This window comes from Betta splendens, chromosome 2 (genome assembly GCF_900634795.4).
Source record: "Betta splendens chromosome 2, fBetSpl5.4, whole genome shotgun sequence".
Classification (NCBI taxonomy): Eukaryota; Metazoa; Chordata; class Actinopteri; order Anabantiformes; family Osphronemidae; genus Betta; species Betta splendens.
Window position 1 is genome coordinate 22,153,933 of NC_040882.2, and position 26,613 is coordinate 22,180,545.

General features: G+C 50.0%; 1 protein-coding gene across 2 annotated transcripts; it reads left to right on the forward strand.

Moving 5' to 3' along the window:
* Window positions 1–1,233: 1,233 nt before the first annotated feature.
* stim2b (stromal interaction molecule 2b) lies at window positions 1,234–25,029 on the forward strand. 2 transcript variants are annotated; one of them, XM_029132647.3, is made up of 12 exons: window positions 1,234–2,793; window positions 14,179–14,309; window positions 18,739–18,850; window positions 19,325–19,436; window positions 20,252–20,367; window positions 20,452–20,629; window positions 20,719–20,896; window positions 20,987–21,148; window positions 21,283–21,383; window positions 22,000–22,238; window positions 22,318–22,561; window positions 22,902–25,029. In XM_029132647.3, the coding sequence occupies exons 1-12, from the start codon at window positions 2,661–2,663 to the stop codon at window positions 23,518–23,520; spliced, it is 2,325 nt and encodes a 774-aa protein (XP_028988480.1). In that variant the 5' UTR covers window positions 1,234–2,660; the 3' UTR covers window positions 23,521–25,029. The 2 variants fall into 2 exon arrangements, with proteins under 2 accessions (XP_028988480.1, XP_028988489.1); XM_029132656.3 differs by having other exon boundaries at window positions 1,235–2,793; window positions 22,318–22,507.
* The last annotated feature ends 1,584 nt before the right edge of the window (window positions 25,030–26,613 follow it).

The following is a 26,613-nucleotide window of genomic DNA, read 5'->3' on the forward strand; positions in this document are numbered from 1 at the left end:
GCTGGAAACTGGAGCAAACGTTTTACTGCCAGCCAATTTAGGCCGGTTTAAAATGGAAGAGATTTTCATATTTCACACAGATACATGACGAGAGAACGTGTCCAAGACAGTATTTGATTATTTTTGAAGAATTTACACTTCACCAAATTATTGTTACTAGTTGTGTGTAGTTGTTTGGAGAAGGGCGTTATCATGCTCAGTCAGCAACTTGCCAGGTCTGAACCCCACGGAGCTGGTGTGAGAGAAGCTGAACATCACCCAACCAGCACAGCAGACGTTAAAGGGTTAATGAAGTGCCGCACAAGACCTGAGAGAAGCTGATCAGGACGAAGCCACAGATCCGTCACATACTGTAGGTATTACTGCCAGAGTAAAAGGGATTATTTTTAGTTTAAATATGCTTAAAAATAAATGTTTTGTGATCCATATACAACCATTTGATTGAATTAGGCCAGTTTCCTTCACAGATTTTTGTGAAAAAATCAGTAACAATTTACAGTATACTAAATTTAACAATGCTAATGTTTATCCTACAAACATCCTGGCGTCTGTGGATGAATGTGGCAGTACTTGACGTGAAAACATAAAAGGAAAGAAGAAGAAATCCTTTATTCGTCATAGGTCACACGTACAATGACAATAAACCCGTCCCCTGGGGGAGCAGTGGGCGCTAAGGGAGCTGGTGCAAAGTGTCTTGCTCAAGGACACACCCGATGCCGAGGCAGGGATCGAACCGCGGACCTTTGACTTCCAACTCAGCCTCCAGGCAACTGAAGCACACAGCCAGATATTAAAATCAACATAAACATCATTTGCATGGGACAATCCTGACAGTCCCCATTCAACATGGGAAACCCTGTCTGTAAACAAAACCTGCTCGGCGTCTGAGTAGATAGACGGGAAAAGAAAGATTTTGCTTATTGTACGTGAGTTTGTAAAATACAAATCATCAACTAATTATAGCCAAGTCGGTAAAATAATATTGTTGATAAAAAACCATTTGTGACGTTATTATTATTATTATGACTACTTTTAATTATCATCAATTTAAATGAAAAGCTGATTGTACTGAAGCTGATTTAAAAAAACACCGGCATTGTCCTTTAAATATCATTTATTTCCCGCGCTAATCATCTTCAACGAGACGTGGCCGATGCCTGGCTCGACCAATCAGACTCTGCCATGTTGGGACGGAGCAGCCAATCAGAGCGCTCCGCCAGGAGGAAAACTTGCATGACCCAGAGTGGGACCGTGGAGAACAATGAGGCGGCTTTTCTCCTGACGCGTCCCCGGGGGCGGAATAAGACTGGAAGTTTCTGGGGAAGACGCCTCCGCTCGGGCCTCGGCTCGCGGACGCACCGTAGCCGCAGTGTGGTGGAAAGACGCCGGCGCTGCGCGGGCCTCCGGCGGCGGCGGCGGCAGCTGTGCTGGGGGGGGAAGTGATGCTTCGCTGACTTTGTGTGAAAACAAAAACAAATGAGTCCGGTGGCGTCCTGCGCGCGGCGGCAGCGGCGGCGGCGGCGGGGGCCACCGTGAAGTCCCGTCCCCCTTTTTCCTCCCGATGCCAAAAGCGTTTTGCGTAGTGACTTCCGCCCCGCTCGGCTTCCCTTCCCCACTGGTCCGCATCAGCCGGCGAGCAGCTGGCGTGACAGGAGGATACGGTATCACGGCGAGCCGCCGAGGGCTGACTTAAAAAGTTCATTTAGAACGTGGCTCCGCGTCGAGAGCGCCTGACGCGGGTCGAAGAAGGATTAGGAGACTCGGACGAAGACCGCTGCTCACGCGCTGGGATTTGCTACTTTCTTGTGAAGAGGCGGATCTAATGAGACACGGCGACTTCAGCATGTTGAAGCTGTCTGCGGACTGTACGTGGAAGTACACGGAGTGTTTTCCTCCAACTCGCAGGCCTGCGTGACGGTCCGGGACATTTGATATTATCCGCGGCTCCCGCACATCACGTCCACGCAACCATTTTTTGCGGGTGTTTTTGTTTTGGACAGGCGGGGAGGGGGGATTCCTCCTCACGGGCTGCACGGGCTTTGCTCCCCAGGCGTCTGTCCCCACTACGCGGTCGTTTTCTTATATTTTAGTGGGTAGTTTACATTTTTAAATGTGTAACATTAGCCATGGGGGGCTGCGTGGCCGTGGCGCGCGCCGCTCACCCCTCTCCAACAGGCAGTAAAGCCATTAGAGCCTATTTGGGTTTTCTGGAAAGGGGTCTTCTTTCCACATAGTTGGTCGTGTCGCTGAGCCACCATGGTGTATTATTATTCCGTGGGCATTTTTCACGCTCCTGTGAGGTTCCGTGACAGCTTCTGTTTTAGCCGTTAGCCGGCGGGTTTGCAAACAGCAAACAAGTCTACTGCGGCTTTTCTTTTGCTGAACTTGGTGCATTTTCCAGGTGTCTCCTTTACGCGTGACGTGTCCGTCACGGCTCCCGAAGAAGACTGATCATATTGTATTGATCCTAAATTAATTTGGCTGCTGTTTTGGCCGAGTGTTGCCGTGTTTTCCAGGCTGACGCTGACATATTGCCTGTCGGGGTTGCCCTGTGCTTTTAAATCTCCATCTTCACCCCCGGTGCTACGGAGCAGCTCGTTTTTTTTTTTTTTAAATTTATTTATTATTATTTCTTTTGAATCCCCGACCTCATTTCCACCATGAGTAACATCCACAAGGTGGTGAATGTGTTGCTACGTGGACTCGTCATCTATGCGGTACTGGGCTTGGAGTGCACTTACCAGAATGATCTACCCAGCCACTCGTCTGAGGCTGCGAGCGTGGCCACCGCAGGTAAGCACGCGCCATGTCTGCGAGCGTTACAAGTGTCCGCTATTATTTACGCATGTACCGTGATCCCCAGCTCCCCGCTTCCCTCCTTCCCGCGGTCCCCCGTGGCTTTCTCGGGGAAAGCCGAGGAATGCCCGCTGCTGGCGGCTTCGCGGACAGTGATGCATTTTAATGTCACCTTTGTTTACCGCCCCCTCTCTCGCCCTGTGCGCGTTGCCGGGGAATGCGTGACATGACGGGAATGCGGGATGCGTCCGCGCCGACGGTGAGAGGACCCGCCGTGGCGCTGTCACTGGCGCAAAGATGCACACGCCGTGCTTTAGCGCATTTGCGGGCCTGCGCGCGGACACACACACACACACACACACACACACACACACACACACACACACACACACACACACACACACACACACACACACACAGTGCGCATCCGGCGTTGTACGTGAACGTCACACGTAGGAGAGTGGCCCACCTTGGCGCTTTGAGTCATGCTCATGGCTCCAGCTGGAGAGGAGGATTTCCATCTATTTGCATCTGTTGCTAACCAGCCTGTGTTGCTGCGTTGGGACCGGGTTGGAGGAGTTTGTTAAAGGCCCACACATGAGGAGGCAGTTGTGTAATAACGGCGTCACGTCTTAGTCCATCACTGTTTTGGGGCCTGCGCTCCTACTCCTCTTCGAGGGAGTGTTCCTGTGCACACGTCGTCCTTCTAGTCCAGTGGGTCCTTTTCTGGTGCACTATTGTTTTAGGCAAGGACTGGGTTTGTGTATTTCTACTTAATGCGCAGTAATAGTACACACACACACAGACCATGTGACCAGTGGATCCATTCAAAACCTCTTTGTGTTCATCTCTTTGTTATGGTCTGAGCCTTGTGTTTAGAGTGAGGCCACTTTAACTATATTAACTGTATTAGACATAATCACAGGTCACTTAAAGACTTCCTCCTCACATTTTCTATCAGGACGTTAATATAAACAATGTCATTAGTAAAAAAAGTCTATATATCCGTCTGTCAACGTGTCAACATTTTATACTCTAATGTATTGATAACAGATGGTTTCCATGGCAACTGTGCAAGCTTAATGGATGCCACAAGACGTGGCTGAAAGCTCCATGAAATCTCCGGATTTGAAATGAAACAGGATTTCGGGCTCTAACTGCAGACTTGTATTTCCTTAAACTCGCGCGTCACTCACCTTAACAGGCAGATAATGACGGGCGACGCTGATGAAAACCAATACCCTCACCTGGCGCCGCACCGGACGCGTAATGCTCCGGGTTCCACGCTGCTGTTGCGCGTCCGCCGCACCGTTTACAACCTTTAAGCAGCCCCTGAAAATGAACCGCGCTTCGATTAATACGGCAAACGCACACGTGCCCTTTTCCACAGCGGCAACGCGACAGATTAAAACAGGCCAGTGGGGTGCGTGCGCCCCTGAGCAACGACCTGCCACGCATGCAGTGATAAACGCCGCCGCACCGTTACCTGCGTGTCGCTGCAAAGGCCGCCTCCTCCTGCCTCACAGAGGACGGCGTGCGTGTGAGGCAGCGCTCAGTCGTATGAAAGGCTGCGTGCGGCTAATGACGGCTAGCTTCGTGAAGTGAAGAGTGGCAGCTGTGCCGCCCGTGGTTGATAAGGTGGAGGCATAATTAATTACTTGTATGACTAGCAACACCCGCTGAGGAATCTGGTCTCATCAGCCGTCCATGCCTGATGCAGGCGCACAACAACACTCTGAGTAATAGTGGAGGAATTCTGAGCCCTGGCAATCGAGATTAGCGTCGAGGCCGCCTTTGTTGAAACCGTTTAGGCTTCAAAGCTGCCATTTAGCACGCTGAGAGCGGTTAGGGGTGTTAGCGGAGGGGGTTAGCGTTAGCATCCGGCCGGTCAGGTGCTTTACGGCCTTCAAAGGCGAGGTCGGAGCGCGAGAGAAGGTGGAATTTAGCTTTGGGTCGAGATGGTAATCGGGTAAGATGTGTGGGCATTTTGCAGCTTGGACAAAAGTTGTGTAACGGATTTGAAAGGTTTCGTGTGAGATGTTAAGCAGGGCGGGAGATTTTCTTGAGCCCTACATGTGCTTAGTTTATCCTGGGTTGTATTGGATTGATCTGACAGAAATTGTGAAACTGTCATCGCCGTGATTTCACGGTGCTCACTGATGTGTAGAGAAATGATCCTAAAATAGAAAATGACTGATCAACTGGCTGCTTCGCGTCTTCTGGGATCTTCCTTTATCTGTGAAGAACGACAAAGATGAATCGGGCGCTGAAGCCGTCGTCGCTGCGCATGATTTGAACAGAAGGTCACGACGGTGACTTGTTTTTGTGCCGCGTGACACGTCTCAGTTGTCTCTCCTTCCTGAGCCGTCTTCGGCTTCTTTGGGGTTTCGGCAACCAAAGCCGGGAACGTATGAAGTTCAGAGACACTTTTCTGATGATGGTTGCTTGATTTGGTGATTATCAGAGAGTCACTGCATTTCCTGACGGCACACAAGAAGAACCAACCCCAGAACCTTATGCCACATCAACAGAATAAGTGAAAGCAGAGGATTTCAGAGTCATGCAAGCTAATTAAATGGGCGAACTGGAGCAGACCCCGCTCCTCCTGGTCAGTGCAGCATGGAGTAGGTCCATGTACGGCAGCAGTTGCACATCTGGACGCTGCCGTTTTCCCACAGCGTGTTGTCGGTCTGCGTGGACGTTGTGAGTAAACAGTTCTTTTCGTGTCCTTCTACGGAGCTTCATGGATGGAGGCCTGGGCTCATACGCGACCTTTAACATTGTTGTTTGAAGCTTGAGGTTATTGTGTGGCTGTATCAGGTTTTCCTCCAGGAGTTTCCTGTGCCTGATTTTACCCTTGACCTTCACAAACCACCAAGTGGCCTCTCATTAAAGTTGCTTTCTATTCCTAATACCTTCAGACCACTGGATTAGTGGACAGATGTTTTAATGGGGGGGTGTTAATGGTTTCCATTCTTAACATGACAGAAGCTGCACTTATTTTCCTTCATCTGAATGAAGATTAAGCCGTTTGTCCTGAAAGCTGACGTTTTGGTTTCGGGACCTTTAGCTCGTGAAAGGCCTCTTCACTGGTTTTCAACTTTCTTCTGATGGTTGTACTTTGAGGAGACGCATGAATGCTGTTAAAGTTCCTTTTACTTCCTCCAGATGATGCTTTGTTGTGGATTGGGATATCAACCAAGACCAATACTTATCTAGTAGTGACATCATCTTTGTGTGCAACTAGCAGCTAGTTAGCAGTTAGCAGGTGAAGTTCAACAGTGACACTGTAATAAGATAAAATAACATAAAATGGCAAACAGGACTTCCTGTTTTTGAAGCCATAAATATAATTTCAGATTATATATAAATTTCTCAGTGGCTAAAAATGTTCTGATGTTGCTTTAATGGAGAATCCATCTGTGAAAACATCATCATCATCATCATCATCACGGTCGGCCTCAGATGAAATGCCGTTGTTGCTGCTCTGACGCCGCTCAGCTGCTCAGACGTGAACAGCTGCCGCTCATCTCCATCAGGGGCTTTAGGCCCGCGGGCCAACTTAATGAGGCCCCTCATCAAACGGGCCGAGCCCTCTCCTGTGTATTTATAAAGCCACTGGTGAAATTTTCCATGTGCACTTTCTGTCATTGGCGATTACGCTTGACGCGGCGCTGAGAGCACCGGGCGCTTTGACTTTCAGCTGGGCTCAATCACTGACATAATGGGGCCTTATCTAATGGTTTACTCCATCGTGGCCACAGTCACCGGTGACGGCAGAGTGCAGACACTAACCAACGCTCAGACTGTAAGTGTATTGTTGAGCTGCTAATGGCCACTGAGGAGCCATTGTGGCCTGTTTCTATTTCATTGTGTCTATTTCATTAAGAGTAATGTGTCATCATCTTTATTTTTTAACACAAATTTACATTTTCTAGATTGAAACAGGAAGGTCAATGGTTCCTTCCTCAAACCGTGTGTCCTGGTGAGGTGAGAGGCCAGTGCATGCGGGTCCAACCACAGTCAGGGAAGCTGACTGGCTCCTGCACAAAACGCCTCCACGAGGGATGTAGGTCAGCGTGCTCGGCTGTGCAGCCTTTCCTGCAGCGCGTGGCCTACAGTGCTGAACTGTCTGCCCTCGCCCAGGCCGGGGGGGAGGCGGGGGGTGGGGGGGGGGCTATTGTTGTCCCGCCACGCCACTCTTTAAAGGTGTTGATCCCGCAGCTGGCAGCGCACGGGCTCCGTGGAAATAGGGCCCGCGCTAATGGGCCCAAAGCGACAGGAGACGAGCGCTGGTGGTGGAGACAACCCGACGTTTCACCTGCAGACGTAGGAACATGTGTCTTTTTACACTAGTTTTTAGGTGCAGACGCCACCTGTAGTTTATTCCTGAAGACAGGAGGAAAGCCATTGTTTCAGCTCTACACTACTCCATAAATACACTGTGGTCAGGTCACAGCTCGGCCGTAGTACAAGACTGTGATAATACTTGCCACCTTAACACAGGAAGAAGCCTGTGTGTGTCCCTTCAAAGGAGCATGATGTGGCTACTGTGGCTTTGTGACTGTGAATGTCACCTCCTGACTCATTATCAGCATTGACTCGTGCATTCGTGTCTCCAGTCACTCGAGCCAAATGATACGTGCCCTAAATTGAGGAGATTAGTGGAGTTTGTTTGGAGGTTGTGGCGGCCGGTGCCTTCCTGGGTGCAGATGTTTGTCTTTATTCTAACATATAAATGTATATTTGAGTGAAATGGAAGCTGAGCGTTGGGACGTGACGAGCGGCCCCCTCTGGTTTCAGGGACTTTCCCGTGACAGGGCACGTGATGCCACGGCCTGGGCAAGAGTTTGCGAAGAGCGGTGTAGATTTCCTTGGCATGTTGTCCCGTCTCCAGTCGTCCGCCCCAACCTGCGCTCAAAACAAATCCATTTACAAGCAGACTGGGACGTGGATGCAGGAAAGTTTAATGATACGCGTCAGTGTTTTGTAGTATAAATAGACATTTAACCTCAACTCTGTGCTGTGACTTTGTCCTTTAGCTCATTGTTTTGGTTTTCCTGCCACAAACTATGGTTTTGTTTCTTGAAGTGTCAGATTAAGTGGTGGAAACCAAAATGACGAGTGGAATGAACAGCTTAATACTAATAATGAAAGTAAAACAAGGACCTTGAGGATGACAGGATTTATTGCCCCCCCCACATTTTTCTCAGGAATTGTGTGCACTAGTGTTTCTGCATAGTACAGTTGTGTCACGTGTACACGAACACAGTATGGTGATGATGATAGGAACTTTTATTGGCTGGTACTGAGTTCGTCCCGTTGCGTCACGGATCCTGTTGCTGGGCTGGTGTTGTTGGTTCCGGTCCTGACGGTGCACACCGGACCGGGTCGACGCCAACAGGTGGCTCCCCGAGGCCCTGGTTCCACTTTGCCTTTCACATCAGAGTCCTCGCTGCTTCTCCTGCCTGTCCAGTAGAACCTGAGTGTTTCCTCACGCCTCGCATCGCTAAGCACGTTAACGCGTTCCTGCCACCGCTGCAGGTTCCTCGTGTCAAACCCGTGGGCATTTTTTCACATTGGCAGTTGCCTTTCATGACTTTGCTGCCGTTGTCACCTATTCTTAGCCGCCGTACTTCCGTCCATATTTAGAAGAGACAAATAAACAACGAACCTATAATCCTGTCAAGCAGGAAGGAAGCCAGGAGGAGTCCACAGGAAGCTGGCAGAGGGCCAGACGAGTGCAGATGGAGGGAGGTGAAGGAGGTGCACGGGACCTGCACTCGTACGTGGAGCAGTGACGGTTTGCATCGTCTGTCCTTCACATAAAACCTCCCCTTGATTAAATAACCATACACTCTAAACTCTTAACCCTCCACGTCAGCAATGAGGAACCTCCAGCATGTGAGTGTGTTTGGCTTCTAATCACTAATCACACCGACTCGAGCTTCCGGTTTGACGACGCTGACGCTCATTGAGTGTCAAAGCCAGCCGTGCTCCGGCTCCGTCCCTCTGTCTCGCTCTGCAGGCGGACGGGCCCTTGACCTCCTCTCCAGAGGAGCATGTCGGACGCGGAGCCGGCTAATTAAACGGGCCCTCTTGGTTCTGCCGTCTCCCCCCGCTTCTCCCCCTCCGGCCGGCCGCATACATCACACGCCTCGTGTTCCCGGCTGTTATTGAAACATTCCAGCGACGCTCTGGCTCAAGGAGCGTCTCCTTTTCTGGAAGTTTTCACTTCAGGCTCCTTGAGCCTCCACATGTTTCTCCTCCTTTTTATTTTTCTCAGTTTTTGTAAATCCATGGATTGCTATTGTCCGCGGTTACATTTGAAGCGACGTGGTTCAATAGGACAAAAGCAAAGAACCTTCCTTCTGGCAAGTCAAAGCAGGGAAATCGAAGACATGGGACTGAACTTCCTTCCTAGAAGCTAAAATGTGAACCATCAGCTTTTCAGTGCTCTACAAACACACAGTGAAAACACCTGCCGGGTTCCTTCCTGAGCAGATCCTGCTCCACCTCCACCTGCACGGCGTTACATAACCTTTTGTTCCTGTTACCTATTCATTCACTTACTGGAAAGGTGATCCAGTTAGCAGATATGTTGCTCGGCTGGAAATGTCACTGTCTGTGACGGCGGCTTTGAGATGGGGATCATGATCATGGATGTAGGAGGGTAGAGAGGCACTGGGTTCTATGGTACCTACAGTAGGAACCGGGCATTCTGCATCTGTAACTGAGAAACAGCTGCTCAGCTGGACCGGAACCAGGGACATGCTGTAATCCTTGCGCTTGCACATTCCTCACGTCTCTGTTATGTCACTGCCTTTTTTCTGAATTATTGGCCTGCGATTGTTGAGTCTCATCCATTTTAAGAGCTTGTGCAAACTGAGTAAATATACAAACACTTTGTGGATCTTGTTTCCTTCTGTCTGTCGCTGGGACTCTTGGCATTTGTAGCTAACGATATTTGTGTCTTATTAATGGCTGCTGATGAGCTGAAATGGTAGACTCTGCAGTAGCTTTATTTACTTGCCTTTAATACTGAGCCGTCAGCTTGACTTATGACACTGCCATATGTCCAGTGGTTACAGGGGGCAGGTCTGGTGCACTGTGACACTTCCACATGGTTTGGAGCATCTGATCCGTGTGTTGAATGCTGTGCAATTAAGATTTTATTTGCACTTCCCACGCTTCAAGCATGTGAGCCCCCCCCTCCTCCTCCCTGGACCAGAGGTGGTCTTCAGGCACGTCTGGCTCCTCGCAGCATCAATAAAGTGCTGGTATTTAAAGGGGATCGCTTACGTCTCGCTGTCTTCCATAAGGCGAGTGCATGTATGTGTGTGTGAAAGGTGAGAGGCGCTGGACGTGGGGTGGGAGGATCCCGTGACCCGCCGGTACGACCGGCGTCCCGCGGCACCTGGCCGTTCGGGGGCGGTTGTGGATCGGAGCCACCTTCAAGCAGAACTTGGTCTGCAGCCACTTGTGCTGCAGCAGGTTCAAGTAGGAAATAGTCTTTGGGCGCTTTGAGGCCAGTTGAGTGTGTGCAAGGCCAGACTCTGGCCATGAGGCAGGGACAGTCATAACTATCAGAGGGAGATAACGTGGCGTTAGCGTACTTCCTGCAGTTGTGTAAGCATGAAATTGATTGTTCAAGGCCAATCCCAGAGGATCCAATCTGGGCGCTGTCTCGTGAAGCTGCTTTTCATAGCGTGGTATGTCATGTTCCCTAATCCCAGCCTCCTCCTCGTACCTGCTGTGACCTGCACGGTCGGCCACTGTACGTACAGTAGCAGACGAGGCGCGGCTCCATGTTTGTGTCGGCGGCGTTTGCTGTGTGTGTGTGTGTGTGTGTGTGTGTGTGTGTGTGTGTGTGTGTGTGTGTGTGTGTGTGTGTGCGCGTGTGCGCGCGCGCAGGACATGACGTAAGACACAGTTTGGGGGTATCGGGACGCGTCACCCCTCTTGGCTCCTCAGAGTCGCATGTCAGGCCCATCATCTCCCGCTGTCTTAATTCCTCCCGCTCCTCTCCTGAGGCCTGGATACAGTTACACTGAATCCAGAGCCTCATCCAGGAGGTTGGGTTTGCAGTGAGATGGGGTGGACAAGCTTCAGCTTCCTTTACAAAGCTCCTTGTCCTGCAACCAGGAGAGGAAGCGTTGTCTCAGTCTAAATAATTTAGTTTGTGTCTTTTGTAGAATAGGTTTAACTGTGTCCTCCAGAGATGTGATTTGCATTTTCTAGTTATGTCCATTGATCATCTCGATCAGTTCCTCAAAGTTTCAGTACTTTTCTGTTGTAGATGCACTTTTTCAAGGTGTTTTTTTCATCCCCCCCTGAGATCGTGTACGCTAAAAACACAGAACATCACCAACCTTGGAGGATTATTCTGTGGAGATTTGTGCCGCCACTCGCTGATGAGCGAGTTAAAGGCAAATAAGAGGATCAGAACCTAGAATTGCTAATTTCCTCGCCGCCGTTGGATTAGCACATCAAACCTTTGCGATGGAAAGAAGGAAAACATTCGCGTGACACTTGGTGCCATTTTCAAACAGATCGTGATGCCGTTAACAGGCCGCTCTCCCATCATGCACCGGGAGCTGGCGAGCCAAGTTGTATAAACACCACTGCTGAATGTCACAAAGGATCAGATTGAAGGAAGTCCCCAAAAAAGACACCAGGCATCAGACACGCTCCCTCCTGTCTCCTTCTCCTGTCACCCACTTAACAGCTTCAGGAATAAATGAAGATAAAATCGTCTTAAGGACGCGTGTATACGGTATGAAAAACATTTCCAAGTGCCGGCCGGGATTTGCTTTCAAGGAAGCAGCTGACAGCTGAACGCTTTTGTTATCAGGCTCTTTTTGAAGCGAACCTGACGGCCTCGGTGACAGCTCGTGCGCACATTCCTGAGTTATGGCGCAGCGCGAGCGACTTTCCTGCTCGTGTTCGCGCGAGCGACGTTTGCGCGTGTGCGCGAGGGAGACCTCTGCCATTGTTGAGCGTTTACATCCTGACAACCGGGAGCCTGTAAGGTTAAAAATAGCCCAGTGCTTTCCAGTTCTGTCGCGTTCGGGGACGGCTTCGCCTGGATGTTTTGATTTGGTTCGCGTCCCCCCGGAACGCTCGAGGTCACCGGCGGCCACTTCCTGTCACACGGCTGCTCATTGTAGCTCGCGCAACTGTCCCGACACATATTCAACGTACGCAAAAAAAAAAAAAATGGGTCACCTGGGAGGAAAGGCGCGTGCTGTCACGCATCCGAATCGCGCGCCAGGTGGGCCGACCTACACGCTGTCAGAGGATGACAGTATTCCTTTCCCTTGTTTGTTTACTTGTTCGTTTCATGTCAGAATTATCTTTTTCCTGTATGACTTCAGAAGATGAGGCGGTTCATGAAGGGTTCTGAACAGAAATAGGCCACTAGTATGGAAGGAGATTACAATGAGAAAAACACGGGCTTCATGCGACGCTGTTATTAATTGTGACGTCTCTGCAAAACAGAGAATTCAAGTCAAACTGGGAGTTGTGGTGTGCATGTAAAACACTGTTTAAATAACCAAAGAGCCAGATAGATATTCATGCTATGCAAACAGACTGCTATGTAAACGGCCTTGGCGGCCTAAGCAAATGCATTATGTAATTTGTTCTCAAGCATCAGATGCTTTTTGACAGGACGCAGATGGACACTGCTGGAACGAGGCTTATCTGGAATGAGCTGCGCGATGGCGCTATCGCTTCCTGTTCGCGGGCGGCGCCAATTGAGCTTTCCTCAGCGGGACGCCGGTGTTGCATGGCGCTTAAACGGCTGGATGGACCAGAGCTCGTCAGACAAGAGCGTGTGTTTGGTGGTTTGTTGACTCCCGTTTTGACCTTTTGTTAAGAGCTTTGGTCTCATACACTAGGCAGACCGGAGGAGGTCCAACGGGCCAGGAAGTAGCCGGTGGCCACCAAAACAAACATGCTAAACACGCTGATCAGTGCCAACGTAGCATCGCGTTACCAGCGGGGGACTTTAAAGCCCCCGCGGTTCCCTCCTGTATCTGTTTACCCCAAGAACAAAAGGCCTGCCGCGGGTTCCGCATCGTTTATCGCTGCCGTTCAATAGCCATAGGACCCGGTGGAGAGCGGGCTTCTGCATCTGATACGGACATCCTCCCCAGTGTCCTCTCATCCAAACTTGGCCTGGGCACATGTCCAGTCAAATCGCCCTGTTTGCTGCTTTTGCTGATAGCCCAAAGGCGACTCTGGCAAAGGTTCCAGTCTTGTTTCAGGCAGGAGACCCGTGTGAAGTGTGGTTGCTAAACATGCTATAAGGTGCATGAATAGGACCTTCAGGCAAGTTCAGAGTAGTAAATATGGAGCTGGTTTGTCTTTTAAGGTTTGATTATGGTGGGAACACCTGGAGCCAAACAGTGGAAGTAGTTGTCTGCCTGTGTAAACTTAGAACACTATAAAAGCTGCCGTTTGTCAGGTTCACGATCAGGGAGCGTCACCTTCCTCCCGGGGCCTTGGACCCCAGCTTCCTGCGTCGCCGAGCGCCTGGTTCATGGAGGAGATTCACTGGGATGCGTTTAATCGTGGTCGTCTGTATGTGAGCAGCTGTTGGCGCTTGGTTGGGTTTCTTTAGTCGGTTTGGCACCGGTCCAGATCAGACTGTCCGTTAGCGAGCCTCATTTCCCCTGTGGGACTGGAGGGGATAGAAGCAGTGGGAGGGCGCCCGGGGGACGCTGCAGGACGGACAGCAGCACACGACGGAGCGCAGCAGGCACTCGACTGGAAGACCCCGTGTGTTCATGCACATCATTTATCAATGGGACACATGTACATGACAATATGATAAAAAGCTGTGCTTGCTTACACCCTGCACCTGATCGCTCGGCGCTGCTTAGTTGGTTTAATGGGACCTATCGACTATCACTGACCAAGGCCCACGTGACAGATGTGACCCAACCGTCAAGGTGCCTCAGCTGACGACCCTGCAGACAACATGTCTACGAGCCACTGGCTCATAATTAGTTTGAACCAGCTGATTTTCTCCCAGTAATTGAACCAGCACCTCTGGAGATGGCATCAAATGAAGTCTTTGTGCCTCAGTCAGGGGTGATTGTGCTCAGAGCTGCTAATGTGTAATAATAAATGAGAGGAAGGCAAGTGTGGCCATGCTGTAGACAGACAGCCATGTTATCATTAATTGCTTTTAAGGGTACAGGGACTTGTCTGTTTTCATGTCCCTGGTTCAAGCAGAAGTTTGCTTGAACCAGGATTTGAACACATTCACAACAATAATAAGTGTTTATTTGTGAGTCCACGTCTGCTTCCTCCAGCTGCTGCTTGACGTTCTCCGGCTCTTTGACGTGACCTGCGTGGTCTTGTCCCCCGTAGATGCCTGCCTGATAGTGATGCCCCCGTGCGTGGGCGAAGGAGACCGCTTCAGCCTGGAGGCGCTGCGGCACATCCACAAGCAGCTGGACGACGACAACGACGGGGGGATCGAGGTGAACGAGAGCGTGGAGGTGAGTTCTGTGCACGCGAGCGCTGTGAAGGTGCCACAGTCTGATCTGTTGTCTGGACGCGTAGACGACACATAAGCAACATGTCAAGTAGCAAATGTTCCCAATCAGGACCTCGATGTTCTGATCTGATGTCTTTCTGTTTGTCTGTTTACGTCTTGGTGCTTTTACTTTTTCAAGCCTCCAGCAGGAATTAAAATGACAATTATTGAGAGACACCTGTGATCAGGTTTAACCAGGTTACTCTCTGTATAATAACTGTTAAATGGGAAAACGTATCTACTGTTACTTCAAGCAGGACTTTGTGACCTTCAGTTAGATTTCTCTGGGAGAACTCAGATTTTCCTGCTTAATAAACATGTAACATGCACGTGACTCACCTGCTGCACGCTGTTCTCCTTTATTGTGAACTGCAGGGACAAACGTCCCTTCAGGCCTCTTTGCTTTTTTCGAACCTGAGAAAATATTAGAAAGCTTTGCTCTCTTCAGACAAGGTGTGAACGGGAGCGGGTTCCCTCCCTCCCCTTGTTGAATAAAAGCGACTCGCAGTCATGTTTATTGCTCATCTATAATGAGACCAAATTGCTTGACGCAGGAATGCGTGTCACCAAAAACAATTAAATATTTAGTGTCAGAATGAGCCGCTCCTCATGGCAGCGGTTCAGGTGTGCGGAAGCCAACCAACTTTTATTATGAGCTAAGTTATTGTTGGCATTCCTGACATAGAGGCACATTCTTTTTTCTGTATTGTGTGTGTGAACCATGGAATCAAAAGCAAACTTTAAACCTTTTGCTGTGTCTACACAAGTACACGCTTCATTTCCTTTGACCAAATATGTTTGTTTTACCTTTTGTTGACTAAAATTGATATTTCAACATGATCAGGAAACCTTAGATGTTGGAGGGCATGAGTAGCAGCGCTGATAGTAGGTCTGCGTGAACAAGGGCGGAGGTTCTGGACCGAGAGGGGACCGGGCTCCGTGCGCCACCAGAGGCATCTGACATCTGAGAGCTCTGACCTGCCGTGGCCTGTGCGTCTCATGGTGATCAACCGCCACTGGGTGTGAGGCGTGAAGGAGTCATGTTCGACTGTCAGAAGCTGTTACACCCGGTGGCCCCAGTGAAGAGCTGCACACAGCTCCGTCTGTGGTCCATTATCACACGCGCCTTTTATTGTATCTGCCCATGAGTCGCAACTGTTGCTTTCCAGCAGGAGGCTTGGGTTGAGCTTTGGCCGCTGGAAGAGTGATTTAGACGAGAAGCTGGAAGTGTTTATGACGGTGCTGTTTTTAGAAAGATTTTAGTTGCTTATCGTTATGTTTGGCTTTTGCGTGATGAACGGCTGCAACTGAACCTCATCGTCCTCCGGCGCTGACTGGATCTGGTGTTGTGATGTTTCATGACACCCACCGCGGTTCTTCTGTCTTTCTACTGTCTCCCGTTTTGACTGGAGCAGGAAAGCAATCGACAACATCATTCAGACTTGAGCAGAGTCGCGGAGCGGCATGCTAACGACAGCGGTGATGTTCACATTCTTATCAGACATTATTAGTGGTTACATTTCATCCCTCGCTGTGAAAAGGCCACAGGGGCTGTGTTTTGCTGGCTTTTTAGAGTTTCATGTAAATGTCAAAGGTCCGTCTGAGACGGCCTTTCGCTTCCTGCTAACGGCTTCGCGCACACACTTTTTTTTTTTTGCTTTTGTGCCCAAACGCACTGACAGCCAACCAGGAAGTGACGTGAGCAGTTATCAGTAATCGGGCTCCGGCCCCTCTGCTGTGGAAGGTGATCGGAGCGGAGAGTCACGGCGGAACGCGAACGGATAAATCTGTCAGAACCTGTCAGCACAATGACAGGATCGTGCAGCGTGTACAGGCTGTACTCGCTAAAAGTGAATCACCGTCTTCTGCACTCATCTGTAACTCCATCGCTGTGGATGAATTTTATTAGAAACCAAATCCGCTCATAATCTTGTCAAACATAATCCCGTCTCTGGTTGCTCTGCGTTGAGGGAGGGTCAGGGTGTTGCTGAGCAGTCACTGGGGACGGCAGGTGCACATCCTCGCCTCCGGGTTCTGGGTCGCTCGGCTGGAACGTATCACATCGCCTCGGCCCCAAGACGTCACAACAGGCACGTGGGCAAAGGCGCCGCTTGCACTGTCTGACAGGACAGGTAACGTCAATATGAGTAACACGTCAATCATGCAGTCTCCAGGGTGTTTAGCCTGGTATGAATAGAGGAAACGTGATACTGGAGCAACGGCTCAGACGTGTTTGTTGACTTGGAATATTCTAGAGGGAAACGGAAAGAAGGAAATCGACTTACCTCCTACACTGTAAGGGGAGATGCCATGTTAGGTTAACCAAAGCAGACGACGGGGTGTAGACATGGTTAATGAATACTGTAATAGATCAGAATCATGACGTGGGTGCACTCGGGATGAAAAGAAAGGACTTTTGTTATTGCAGCAGCTACAGTAGCTGATTTAATGGACAGATGTCAGAGCTCAGGTGATCTGGGCGGCCTCTCATCCGTCCGTCCAGCGTTTCCCAGGTGTCACTGGGAGCGAGGCGGGGGTCACATACAGGCACAACCACGCACACACACCCATGGGTGATGAAGCAGGCGGCTTTGCTTCGTCTCCAGTGAAGCCGCCTGCATGTGTTTGGACCGTGGGAGGAAGTCGCAGTGAGGCCTTTAGGACGATTTATCATACCAGTGAGTTTGAGAAACCCCTGCTGTCACGTGACATGTATCATTGCTACTACAGGAACTTCATATACCACATAGAAGGACCACATACTTTTTCCTTTACTTTTATGACATACTAATAACAGTTAATGAAACTAATTAAACTGCAGACAGGAGTATAATTAATGTGGGGGAAAAAACTTGATTCAGCTTTTGATGACAGATAAGTGATGGACGTAATAACCTTTAGCACATTAGATGGTTATATGATGACAGAGTTACCAGCGGTGGAGAGTAGAGCAGAGGCTGATGGAAACGCTCAGCTACACAATGCTGGAATCTGAAGTGTACAAACATGCCTTTATCTACTGTATCTGACTGGTTAGGAGCTGGTTCGTCCTGTACTTTATCGAATTTTTGTTTCGGGCAGCGTTTACTTTGTCGACTTGATTTGTTTCTCATGTGATTTCTTTCTTCTCCAGTTGTAATTAACCACAAAAGCCACAAGGCAACCACACACAAACCTATCACCACTTATTTGATATGACTCTATAAAGCCCCATAAACCCATATTTGACCACATGCAAAGCAGTTTGGACAGACATGTTGTGACACTGCAATCAGTCCATTGCTCATCCTCACATTATCTGTAATACCCACTAATACCAGGCTCCCAGAATTCATTCATCAGGTTTCTTCAGTTCTTAATATTCAGAAGCCCTTGAGGCGTGTGTCCTGGCCAGAAGGACTTCCTGTCTTGTGAAGTACAGAGGGCATTAAGGGCTTTGCAGGACATTTGTTTGGACTGGTGGCACAAACAGTGGTGACTCAGCAGACTGTTGCTTCTATTAGTCGTTCTCTGGCTCTACGTCAGAGACACAGTCATTTGCATTGTTAAAGATGGCGAAGCAAAGAAAACACTAAGCAAAGCCTCGGGCCTCTCTTAAGCCCAGATGGAAAAACTAAGAAGTAGCTAAAATAGCTAAATAATTTTTTCAGGTTTAAAATGAATCTTGCATACTTTTTACAGTGTTTGTTACTGCTGTGTCTTGATGCCACTAACCCCAATTAATCTAATGTTCTCCCTGACAACTTAAGTATCATCTCCTGCAATCTGCTAAATGTGGGCCGAAGGGTCCCCACATTCAGCTCATGCTGACTATAGAGATGTTTTAAAATCTGAGCACACCTTCCACTATAAGTTATGTTTCGTCAAGTCTGATGCCAACAGCTCACCTGTGCTGCTACACCAGTGCTTTGCCCGACCGCCGTCGTGTCTGAGGCTAATTAATGATCAATAGCAGGTAGGATGAATCAGACAGGGGAGATTTAGTTGATGCCGAGGCCACACACATAAACGCGGTGCTGCAGGATGAAGGCTGTGAGGTGCTTGCTAGTCTGCTACAGTCCTTGTTGATGCTGCCGCTGTTCTGCTGCTTTTGTTTGCTCTGCCTTTCCCTGCAGGGGCATTTTTGTTCTGCGTTACCAAAGGAGGACAGGCGGAAATGTGAACGCACACACATGCACACACAGGTGGAAGTGGTGCCTCCACCACGGGTCTCTTTTCTCTTTTCAAAGTCCCTAAAAGGAAAAAGGGAGCATGAAAAGAAAGATCCTAAGCCAGACTTGTAGGCAAAGCCAGCTCTCTAAGGCCACACATGGACATACACAGGGCAGCACTGGAAAACCCTTTTTAACACACTGTAGTGCAGCATGTAAATGATTCCTCTCTCTTCCTAGTTCATAATAGAAGACATGAAGCAGCAGCAAACCAATAAACACAGCAACCTGCACCGTGAGGATCAGCACATCACTGTGGAGGAACTGTGGAAGGCCTGGAAGATCTCTGAAGGTAAAGCGAAGCAGGGCCGTGCCGCGTGTTGTAGACGGAGGGCATGAAAAGGCAAACATCAAGTCACTCAACGTAGGTGTGGTTAAAGATGCAGCAGGTGAACCACCGTGATGTGTCCTCACTCACCTTCCCACTGGAGGAATGTCTGAACCACAAGAGACTCTGTCAGTCATCATTTCATCAATTGACAGTGAAGTCTGTCCATTTACTGCAGCTGTTACAGCATTTATTCCACCACACAGACTGATGCTTGCAGAAAACAAATGTCCAAGCTTTTGCTTAGTGTATCATGACATGGCTATAAATACATATGCTTTCTAATCAGGGTTGTTTCTCTAACTTTTAATTGCTTCCCTGCTTTTTGGACTGAGACTAATGGCGGTTGAACAAAAAGTGTTGCATCATAAAAGCAGCAGCTAATTGCTTATAAAGTACTGAGGCCTCTCTCACTCGTTTGCTCTGTCCCGTCGTCAGTCCACAACTGGACAGTGGAGGACACGGTGCGGTGGCTCAAGGAGTCGGTGGAGCTGCCGCAGTACGAGAGGAACTTCCGGGACTTCGGGGTGACGGGGAACACCTTACCTCGGTGAGTGCCCCGCCGCTCGGCCACAGTCACACTTAACGGCGAATGCTACACGCGCTAAATGTTATTTATTGGCCCCTAATTAAGTAGCTGTTGTTCTTCTGCGCCCAGTGAAGTGTGTTTATGAGCATTAGCACTGTTATGTGTGTTACAATACCCAAAGGCACCTCTGGGTTTCATTACGCTGTTAAATGCTGCCCACTGCTGGTCATAAAACATAACACATGGAGAAGAACCAATGCATTATTTGCTTCAGTGCCTGTTAAATGTTATTTTTTTAAATGCTGCATAATTCCATAATATCAGAACGTAGCACCGTGAAGACCAACGTGCACGTAAAACCTGAGCACTGACATTAGAGGTTGGTGGGACCCATGTGGAATATGACTCTCTGCATACTGCATGTTCGGCATGAGTAAACTGGAGAGCCGGGGGGGGGGGCTTATTCAGGGGGCTTATCTTACGCCGTGGGGCCGATGGTTGCTGACTCATAATGTGATGTCACGGGGAGGAGAGGTAGAGTTTCCACCGGCTGCCATGTTGTCTGAGCATTTTAAGATGGTGGTGGGTCGTGAATGTGGATGCTGGCGTGACCAGGCCAGTGTAGGCAGAGGATGCAGTGCTGGAGGGAACTCATTTACGATCACATGCCCAAACTGCCTAGCTTTAGCTCTATAATATCCATTATGCACTATTAAAGCAAAGAACTGGTAATTAATAGAGACACACGCTGAGCACCATCATATAGTCTGAGTATGAGGGTAATGTTCACTAAATGAAGTCGACGTTCATAATTGTTGATTCTCATCATGTTCCAGATTAGCGGCAAATGAACCGTCCTTTATGTCGATGCAGCTGAAGATATTAGACCAGCGGCATAAACAAAAGCTGAACCTCAAGGCGCTCGACGCCGTGCTGTTTGGCCCTCCGCTCCGTAAGTAGCAGCGAGCGTCAAAGTCAAACGCTCCCGAGCACCAGCTCACTCCATCCTGATGAGGCGCCGTTGCTCTCTCCGCAGGTCCACAGCATAACTGGATGAAAGACTTCGTCCTGATGGTCTCCATAGTGATTGGCGTGGGGGGCTGCTGGTTTGCTTATGTGCAAAACAAGTCCAGCAAGGTGCACATCTCTCAGATGATGAAGGATCTGGAGAGCCTGCAACACGCTGAGCAAAGCCTCCTGGACCTGCAGAGTCGGTACGAGGCGGTCGGAGCTACAGGAGTCAGTGTGATGCGAATGTAATCATTTACAGCCTCAACACGTCTGGGTTCTATCAACACTGCAGGCTGGAAAAAGCCCAGGAGGAGAACCGGACCGTGGCGGTGGAGAAACAAAACCTGGAGCAGAAGATGCGGGACGAGATCACCGGGGCTAAAAAGGAGGCTCACAGGCTGCGGGAGCTGCGAGAGGGCGCCGAGTGTGAGCTGAGCCGGCTGAAATACGCCGAGGAGGAGCTCGTACAGGTAGAACCTACAGAACACAGCTCGTGCACAGCAAAATGCAAACGTTCTCCCATCTGACCCAACGGAATGCGGCTCCGCGCGGGTTCTCAGGTGCGGAAGGCTCTGAAGCGGGCGGAGAAGGAGATGGCGTCGGAGCGCTCGGTGCCCGACGCGCTCCAGAAGTGGCTCCAGCTCACGCACGAGGTGGAGGTCCAGTACTACAACATCAAGAAGCAGAACGCCGAGTTCCAGCTGTGCGTCGCCAAAGACGAGGTAGCTGCACCTGAAGCCCGTGCTGCTGGTGTGAAGGGATCTCACTCCCAGTAAAGCACTGGTCTGGATGGGTTCTGCTTGAAGGCAGGTTCTCCACACGCCTGTCATTATTGAGAATCTCCTTTTCGTTACAGGCAGAGAAAATAAAGAAGAAGCGAGGTTCTGTGTTTGGGACTCTTCACGTCGCCCACAGTTCGTCCCTGGACGAGGTGGACCACAAGATACTAGAGGCAAAGTAAGCGATTTTACCTTCTTGTTTTCATTAGCCGGAGCTACCGCTGCGAAGTCCTGCACCGGTCCGGAACATTTGTGTTCCTGTGACTGTGTCTTAATGTAATTTGGACCCAACTTTTTTTTGTATGCTGAAAGCCCCACAATCCATCAGTAGGAAGCACACAGTCAGAAGCGTCCACGCTGCAGTTACACAGAGCCTCTGCAGGTTTTTACTGGTGATGATAAATCGAGGGCTGAGAGGTTTGTGTCACATGTATTAGTTATTATGCTGCATTTAGAAGAGCCAGGCTTTTATTTTTATTGAGCATTTGTTTTGTTTTCAGGTCTAACTTTGTACCTGTGACACAAACTGTGACGTATCTGACTGTAAATACTAAGTACTGATTTGCGGTTACTCAGGTGGAACATTCCACCCAACAAAACTAAGAACTGTGTTTAAAAGTCAATATGTGGCAAAAAGAAACATGAAGGAGAACAAAGCAAAACCTTCTGTGACCATTTTCCATCCACCATTCAGCCCGCGTGACTTTGAATCGCTGTCAGAAGCACAATCGCCCCAGCGTTTGCCAAGTGCACTCATTTAACACCAGCGCCTGTGGTTAACGTGTGTTTGCCAGGAAAGCCCTGTCCGAGGTGACGGCGTGCCTCAGGGAGCGGCTGCACCGCTGGCAGCAGATCGAGAAGCTGTGCGGCTTCCCGGTGGTCAACAACTCGGGGCTGCCCAGCCTGACGGCCAGCCTCTACTCCGACCACAGCTGGGTGGTGATGCCGCGCGTGTCGGTGCCCCCCTACCCCATCGCGGGGGGCGTGGACGACCTGGACGAGGACACGCCTCCCATCATCTCACAGTTCTCCAGTACGTCGCCCGCCAGCGGGTGCTGACCTGTGCTGTGCGTCGTAGCCGTGTAGTAACTCTGCCCTCCCTCCCCCCACAGCGACCACCATGATCCGGCCCACGCTGACGCGCAACAGCAGCATGTGCCGTTCCCGCCGCAGCCTCCTGAGCTCCCCGCAGTCCTCGCTGATCTCCGCCGACCCGGACCTGCTGTCTATGGCCAGCTCACCCCCCTCCTATCGCCCCGAGGCAGATGACGAACATATCATGTTCAGCTCGGATAGGAGGGGGTACGTAGCTGTGGCCGGAACGCCGCGGAATGGTTTTACAGTTTGGACTCACAGGTGTTTTATCCAGACACTCTCGCTAATGCTTTGAGCTTGGCATTAAATAGAGACATTCCTCACTGGCTGTCATCTAGTCTGGGGAGGATGCATGAAGTACCTCTGCTGGAAGCTGCACATGATGCACAATAATTAGTTAACGTCTGATGTAATTAATTGGCTGGAATAAACACTAAACCACAGGAAAACTGTGAAAGTGGTCACATAAATGTAGAATGCACGATGCGATCAACTAAAGTTATAGGTTTTAGTAATGAAGCACCTGACAAGAGCGTTTTCAAAATTCAGGTTAAATAAAAAAAGGCAGCAAATTAATGTGTGAATTTCTCTCCTCTCTCAGAGAACCAGCTCAGGAGGGCAGCTCCGACACCGACTCCCTCAACTCCTCCCTGGGCCGCAAGCAGCTGCACAACCCCTGCACGCCGGGCTCGGAGACCCCGTACCGCCGGATCTCCCGGGAGGAGCTGCTGCTGTTCAGCCAGGACCTCCCCGAGTCCATCTCCACCACCTCCATCGCTCACACCAGCAGCAGCAGCAGCAGCAGTCTCAGGGACTCCACGCCTCCTCCTCAGACCTCCACCCCGTCCGGACCCCCCTCCACGTCCCCCTCCCCGGCCTTGGAGCACCACCCATTTGCACAGAGTGGCTCGCCGGACCTCACCTGCACCGTACCCGAGTCTCAGAGCGCAACGTTCTCGCGGGGGAACGCCGCCTCCCCCACGGGAAAGGGCGTGTACAACGGCATCCTGGAGAAGTCCTACAGCTTCAGCCAGCTGCCTGCAGGCATGCTGCCCAACGTGGGGCGCCACCCGTCCATTACCTCCCTGGACTCAGAGGGCCGCAGTGTGGGAAGGGATTACAAGCTCCAGAGCACCTCCTCCCAGGACTCCAGCGACAATGGAGAGAAAATCAAGCGCTCCTCCTCTAAAATTAAAAACCTATTTAAAAAGAAAAAATAAAACCTTCAAGATGAGATAGTGATACAAACATAGAGTTGTTTTACCCCTAATGCTAAAAAACTGACATCTCTGCAAGCTGAACACTCCTGTTTTCATTTTTGTCATCTAACATGGAATGTAGCTGGTCTGGACGCAGTAAATGCCCCAGGCTCATAGCCTTATATCTCAAAAATGCCTTTCGTTTTTTAGTTCACTCATAGCATCACAGGAAAAGCTGGATAAGTCTGTGAAGGGTCAAAGGTCATCCAGACAGCCAAGACGCACGACCTGCTCACTGTCTTTAGCCAAACGAAGTTCAAGAGCGTGAAGGTGCATCATACATTTATTTACAAGCACATGAGGTTTAGTGTTTCACCGCGGTCGTCGTTCAGAACAACGTTCTACGGAAGTATTTAGTACACAGCACTTGAATATCATCCAGAACTTGTACTTTGTTTTATTTCCTTTTGAGAAAAAAAATCCTGCTAAAAGTTTGTTGCACTAATGCTTTCCTGGTTTTCTGGGAAGGAGCCGCTGATGAGAGGACGACGTGGGCAGCGGCAGTGAAGACGCAGCGCCAGCTTCCGGAGCCGGTACCTGCTAATCTGACGTCTTCGGTGCCGCCGCTCCCGCATCGTTAGTTCTTAGAGATGTTTTTACATAGATTTTTATTGGTGGGGGGGTCCAAAGAAATGATCCTAGCGAAGGAGGTTTCGTGAATATGCAGAATTAACCCGCACCAGTCATTTCCCCTGTAATCTAGCTCTGCCGTATTACTTGATCAACTGCGTTCTGTAGCCATGCCAACATAATATGTCCAGTTTTCGTCTTAAATCCTTCTGCCTCCCTTTGAAAAGCTGGTGTGATTCTCAGATAATTCTTTGGTGGGAGTGGTGCCGTACCCACGTGGTATTTAAGGATACTTGATGGAGAGCAGGAGGAGAGAAGAGTTTCTCTAATTGACTGCTGACTCCACCGTCTCTACTGTACTGTGCTCGAACACTGAGGATTAACTGTTTAATCCAGATCTGAGTGATAACACAGAGACCTGCCCCCCCCCCCCCCCCCCCCCCCCCCCCCCAGCCCCACACACTAAGCTCGAAGCCGACCCATGCAATACAACCGTGCTCCCCACCTCTGGGCCTGCACCGAGCGCACTGATGTCAAGAGCTCCTGCTTCACACTGTGATTTCTGCCTTCTTCCCCCTCTTCATCCCGGACCCGGCTGCGACTCGGCGCCGCGGGCCCGCCCGCGCGGCCACGTAGGCTGAGGCTCGATGGCGCGACCCCCCTCGCGAGGTCTGTCTGGGCGACGGAACGGCGACGTGACACGAGGATCCAGTGGCATCTGTTTCTAAAGAAGAAATATATATTTGGAAAGTTGCGAACGATACAGCACATAATGAAGGAAATATACCTGAGAGACATGGATTCAATGAATGTTTACAAGACTATAGGGTTTTTTGAGAACATTTTGTGTGTGAATATTTGTATACTGTAGAGGAATTAATAAAAAATGGAGGCATCGGGGACGTTTGCGTCGTGTTTACGGCCTTGCTTCACACTCATTCTGGGTCGATTGTGCATATTTGGAGTTATTATTTATTATCTAACGGTGTCTGAGCTCATTATTCAGCAAGTGGATTAATGGGCAGTTAAATTCAAACGTGTCACCTTCAAAGGGAAACCCGTTTTAGTTGGCTTGTGATGAGGAGGCGACGGCTCTGCAGCGACAGAATGCAGAAGTGACGTCACCGATTTTTAACCGAACACACCTTTTATTAAGTGGCATCGAAGAAGAGTGAGAGTGGGTGATTCGGGGTCAGCGCCACAGTAAGGATTAAAAGTCGGAACGTGGCAGCCGCAGGCGCTGCGGGGAAGCGTGCACGATGGCTTTATCAATACAAAGTGAACGTGATGAAGCTGGGCTCGGCCGGCGGTGATGAATGCGCTGTTCAGGCTGCGCTCGCTGCAGCCGCCGCCGGCGCCACATGGTGTCAGCAGAGCACCGGGGAAGGAGCGGCGGCGGCGGCCACTCCCTGGCTGAGAACCACAGCAGGCTGGATCCACGGGACGACGCGCGTCTCAGCATCACGTCCCCGCACGCTTTAAACCTCAGGACGTGAGGAGGTTTCTCTCAGTTCTTTACATAGAGAACACAAGTTCAGGCTGTTACATATAAGCTTTAAACTGCACTAATACCTGACGACATAAGGAGCATAAGGAGATTGGATGTGGTGACGTCCGTGTCCTCATTTGTGCAGTGAAGCTGATTTTTGTGCTCACGCATCAAAGCGAAGCTGTTGCAGCAGCAGATGAATGGCTGACGCTTCTGCCTGTACAGGACGTGACATTTGAACATGTCGTACGTTTGAACGATGGCATTCTGAAATCTGGTGTCCCATTCCCTCCTTCAGGTTCTGTCAGGCCCGGTGATGCCCCGCTGCCGACTCTGGCCACGCCCCCCTCATACCCTCGTACCCGTTAATCTCATTTCTCACCTATTGCAACAACTCCCCACTCTCCGACAAACGCTGTACATTTCAACCTGCATTCAGCGGCTCTGTCCCACATTCGTTTCCTGCCTCCCCGTCCGCTTCCTCGCTTTTCCTCTCGCAGGAGCTTTTGCAGGATGGGGACACGTTGTGGATATTTATGGCCCCGAACGGTACTGCAGTGCTTGTAATTGGCCCCACAACGACGCTAATGCTCAGAAAGAGGAGCCGTGTAGGAGCGGAAAGTGATGCAACGCCCTGGCAGAAGATGGCAGTTTCTTCCCTAATGAATGCTGGTAAAAAAGGTGATGAATAGACAGAAGGCTTAAAGGCACACGTATCAGGGAGGCTTTTACCCAACCTGCTTTCGCTTGGATCCCATTCCTCTGCAGTGGAATGGGTTTATTAGTGTGGTTAATGCACTGTGACCTACTGGGGCCTGCCGTCTACCTTATTCATGCGCCAGAAAAAAAGAAAGGAGCCCACACACGCAAGAGGATGAACGTTCTTAAGAGGGAAGCAGTGCAGGAACGAGGATGGAAAAAGTACAACCCTTTCAGAAGTTGAATTAGAAAAGATTTCCTTTGCCAAAAGTGGCAAGAGGGAAAGAGAAGTTGCA

Coding starts and splice junctions, on each gene's coding strand:
- stim2b (XM_029132647.3), top strand. CDS start 2,661: ATGAGTAACATCCACAAGGTGGTGAATGTGTTGCTACGTGGACTCGTC. Junction 19,437..20,251: donor ACGGGGAACACCTTACCTCG/GTGAGTGCCCCG, acceptor ATCATGTTCCAG/ATTAGCGGCAAATGAACCGT. Junction 22,239..22,317: donor CATCATCTCACAGTTCTCCA/GTACGTCGCCCG, acceptor CTCCCCCCACAG/CGACCACCATGATCCGGCCC.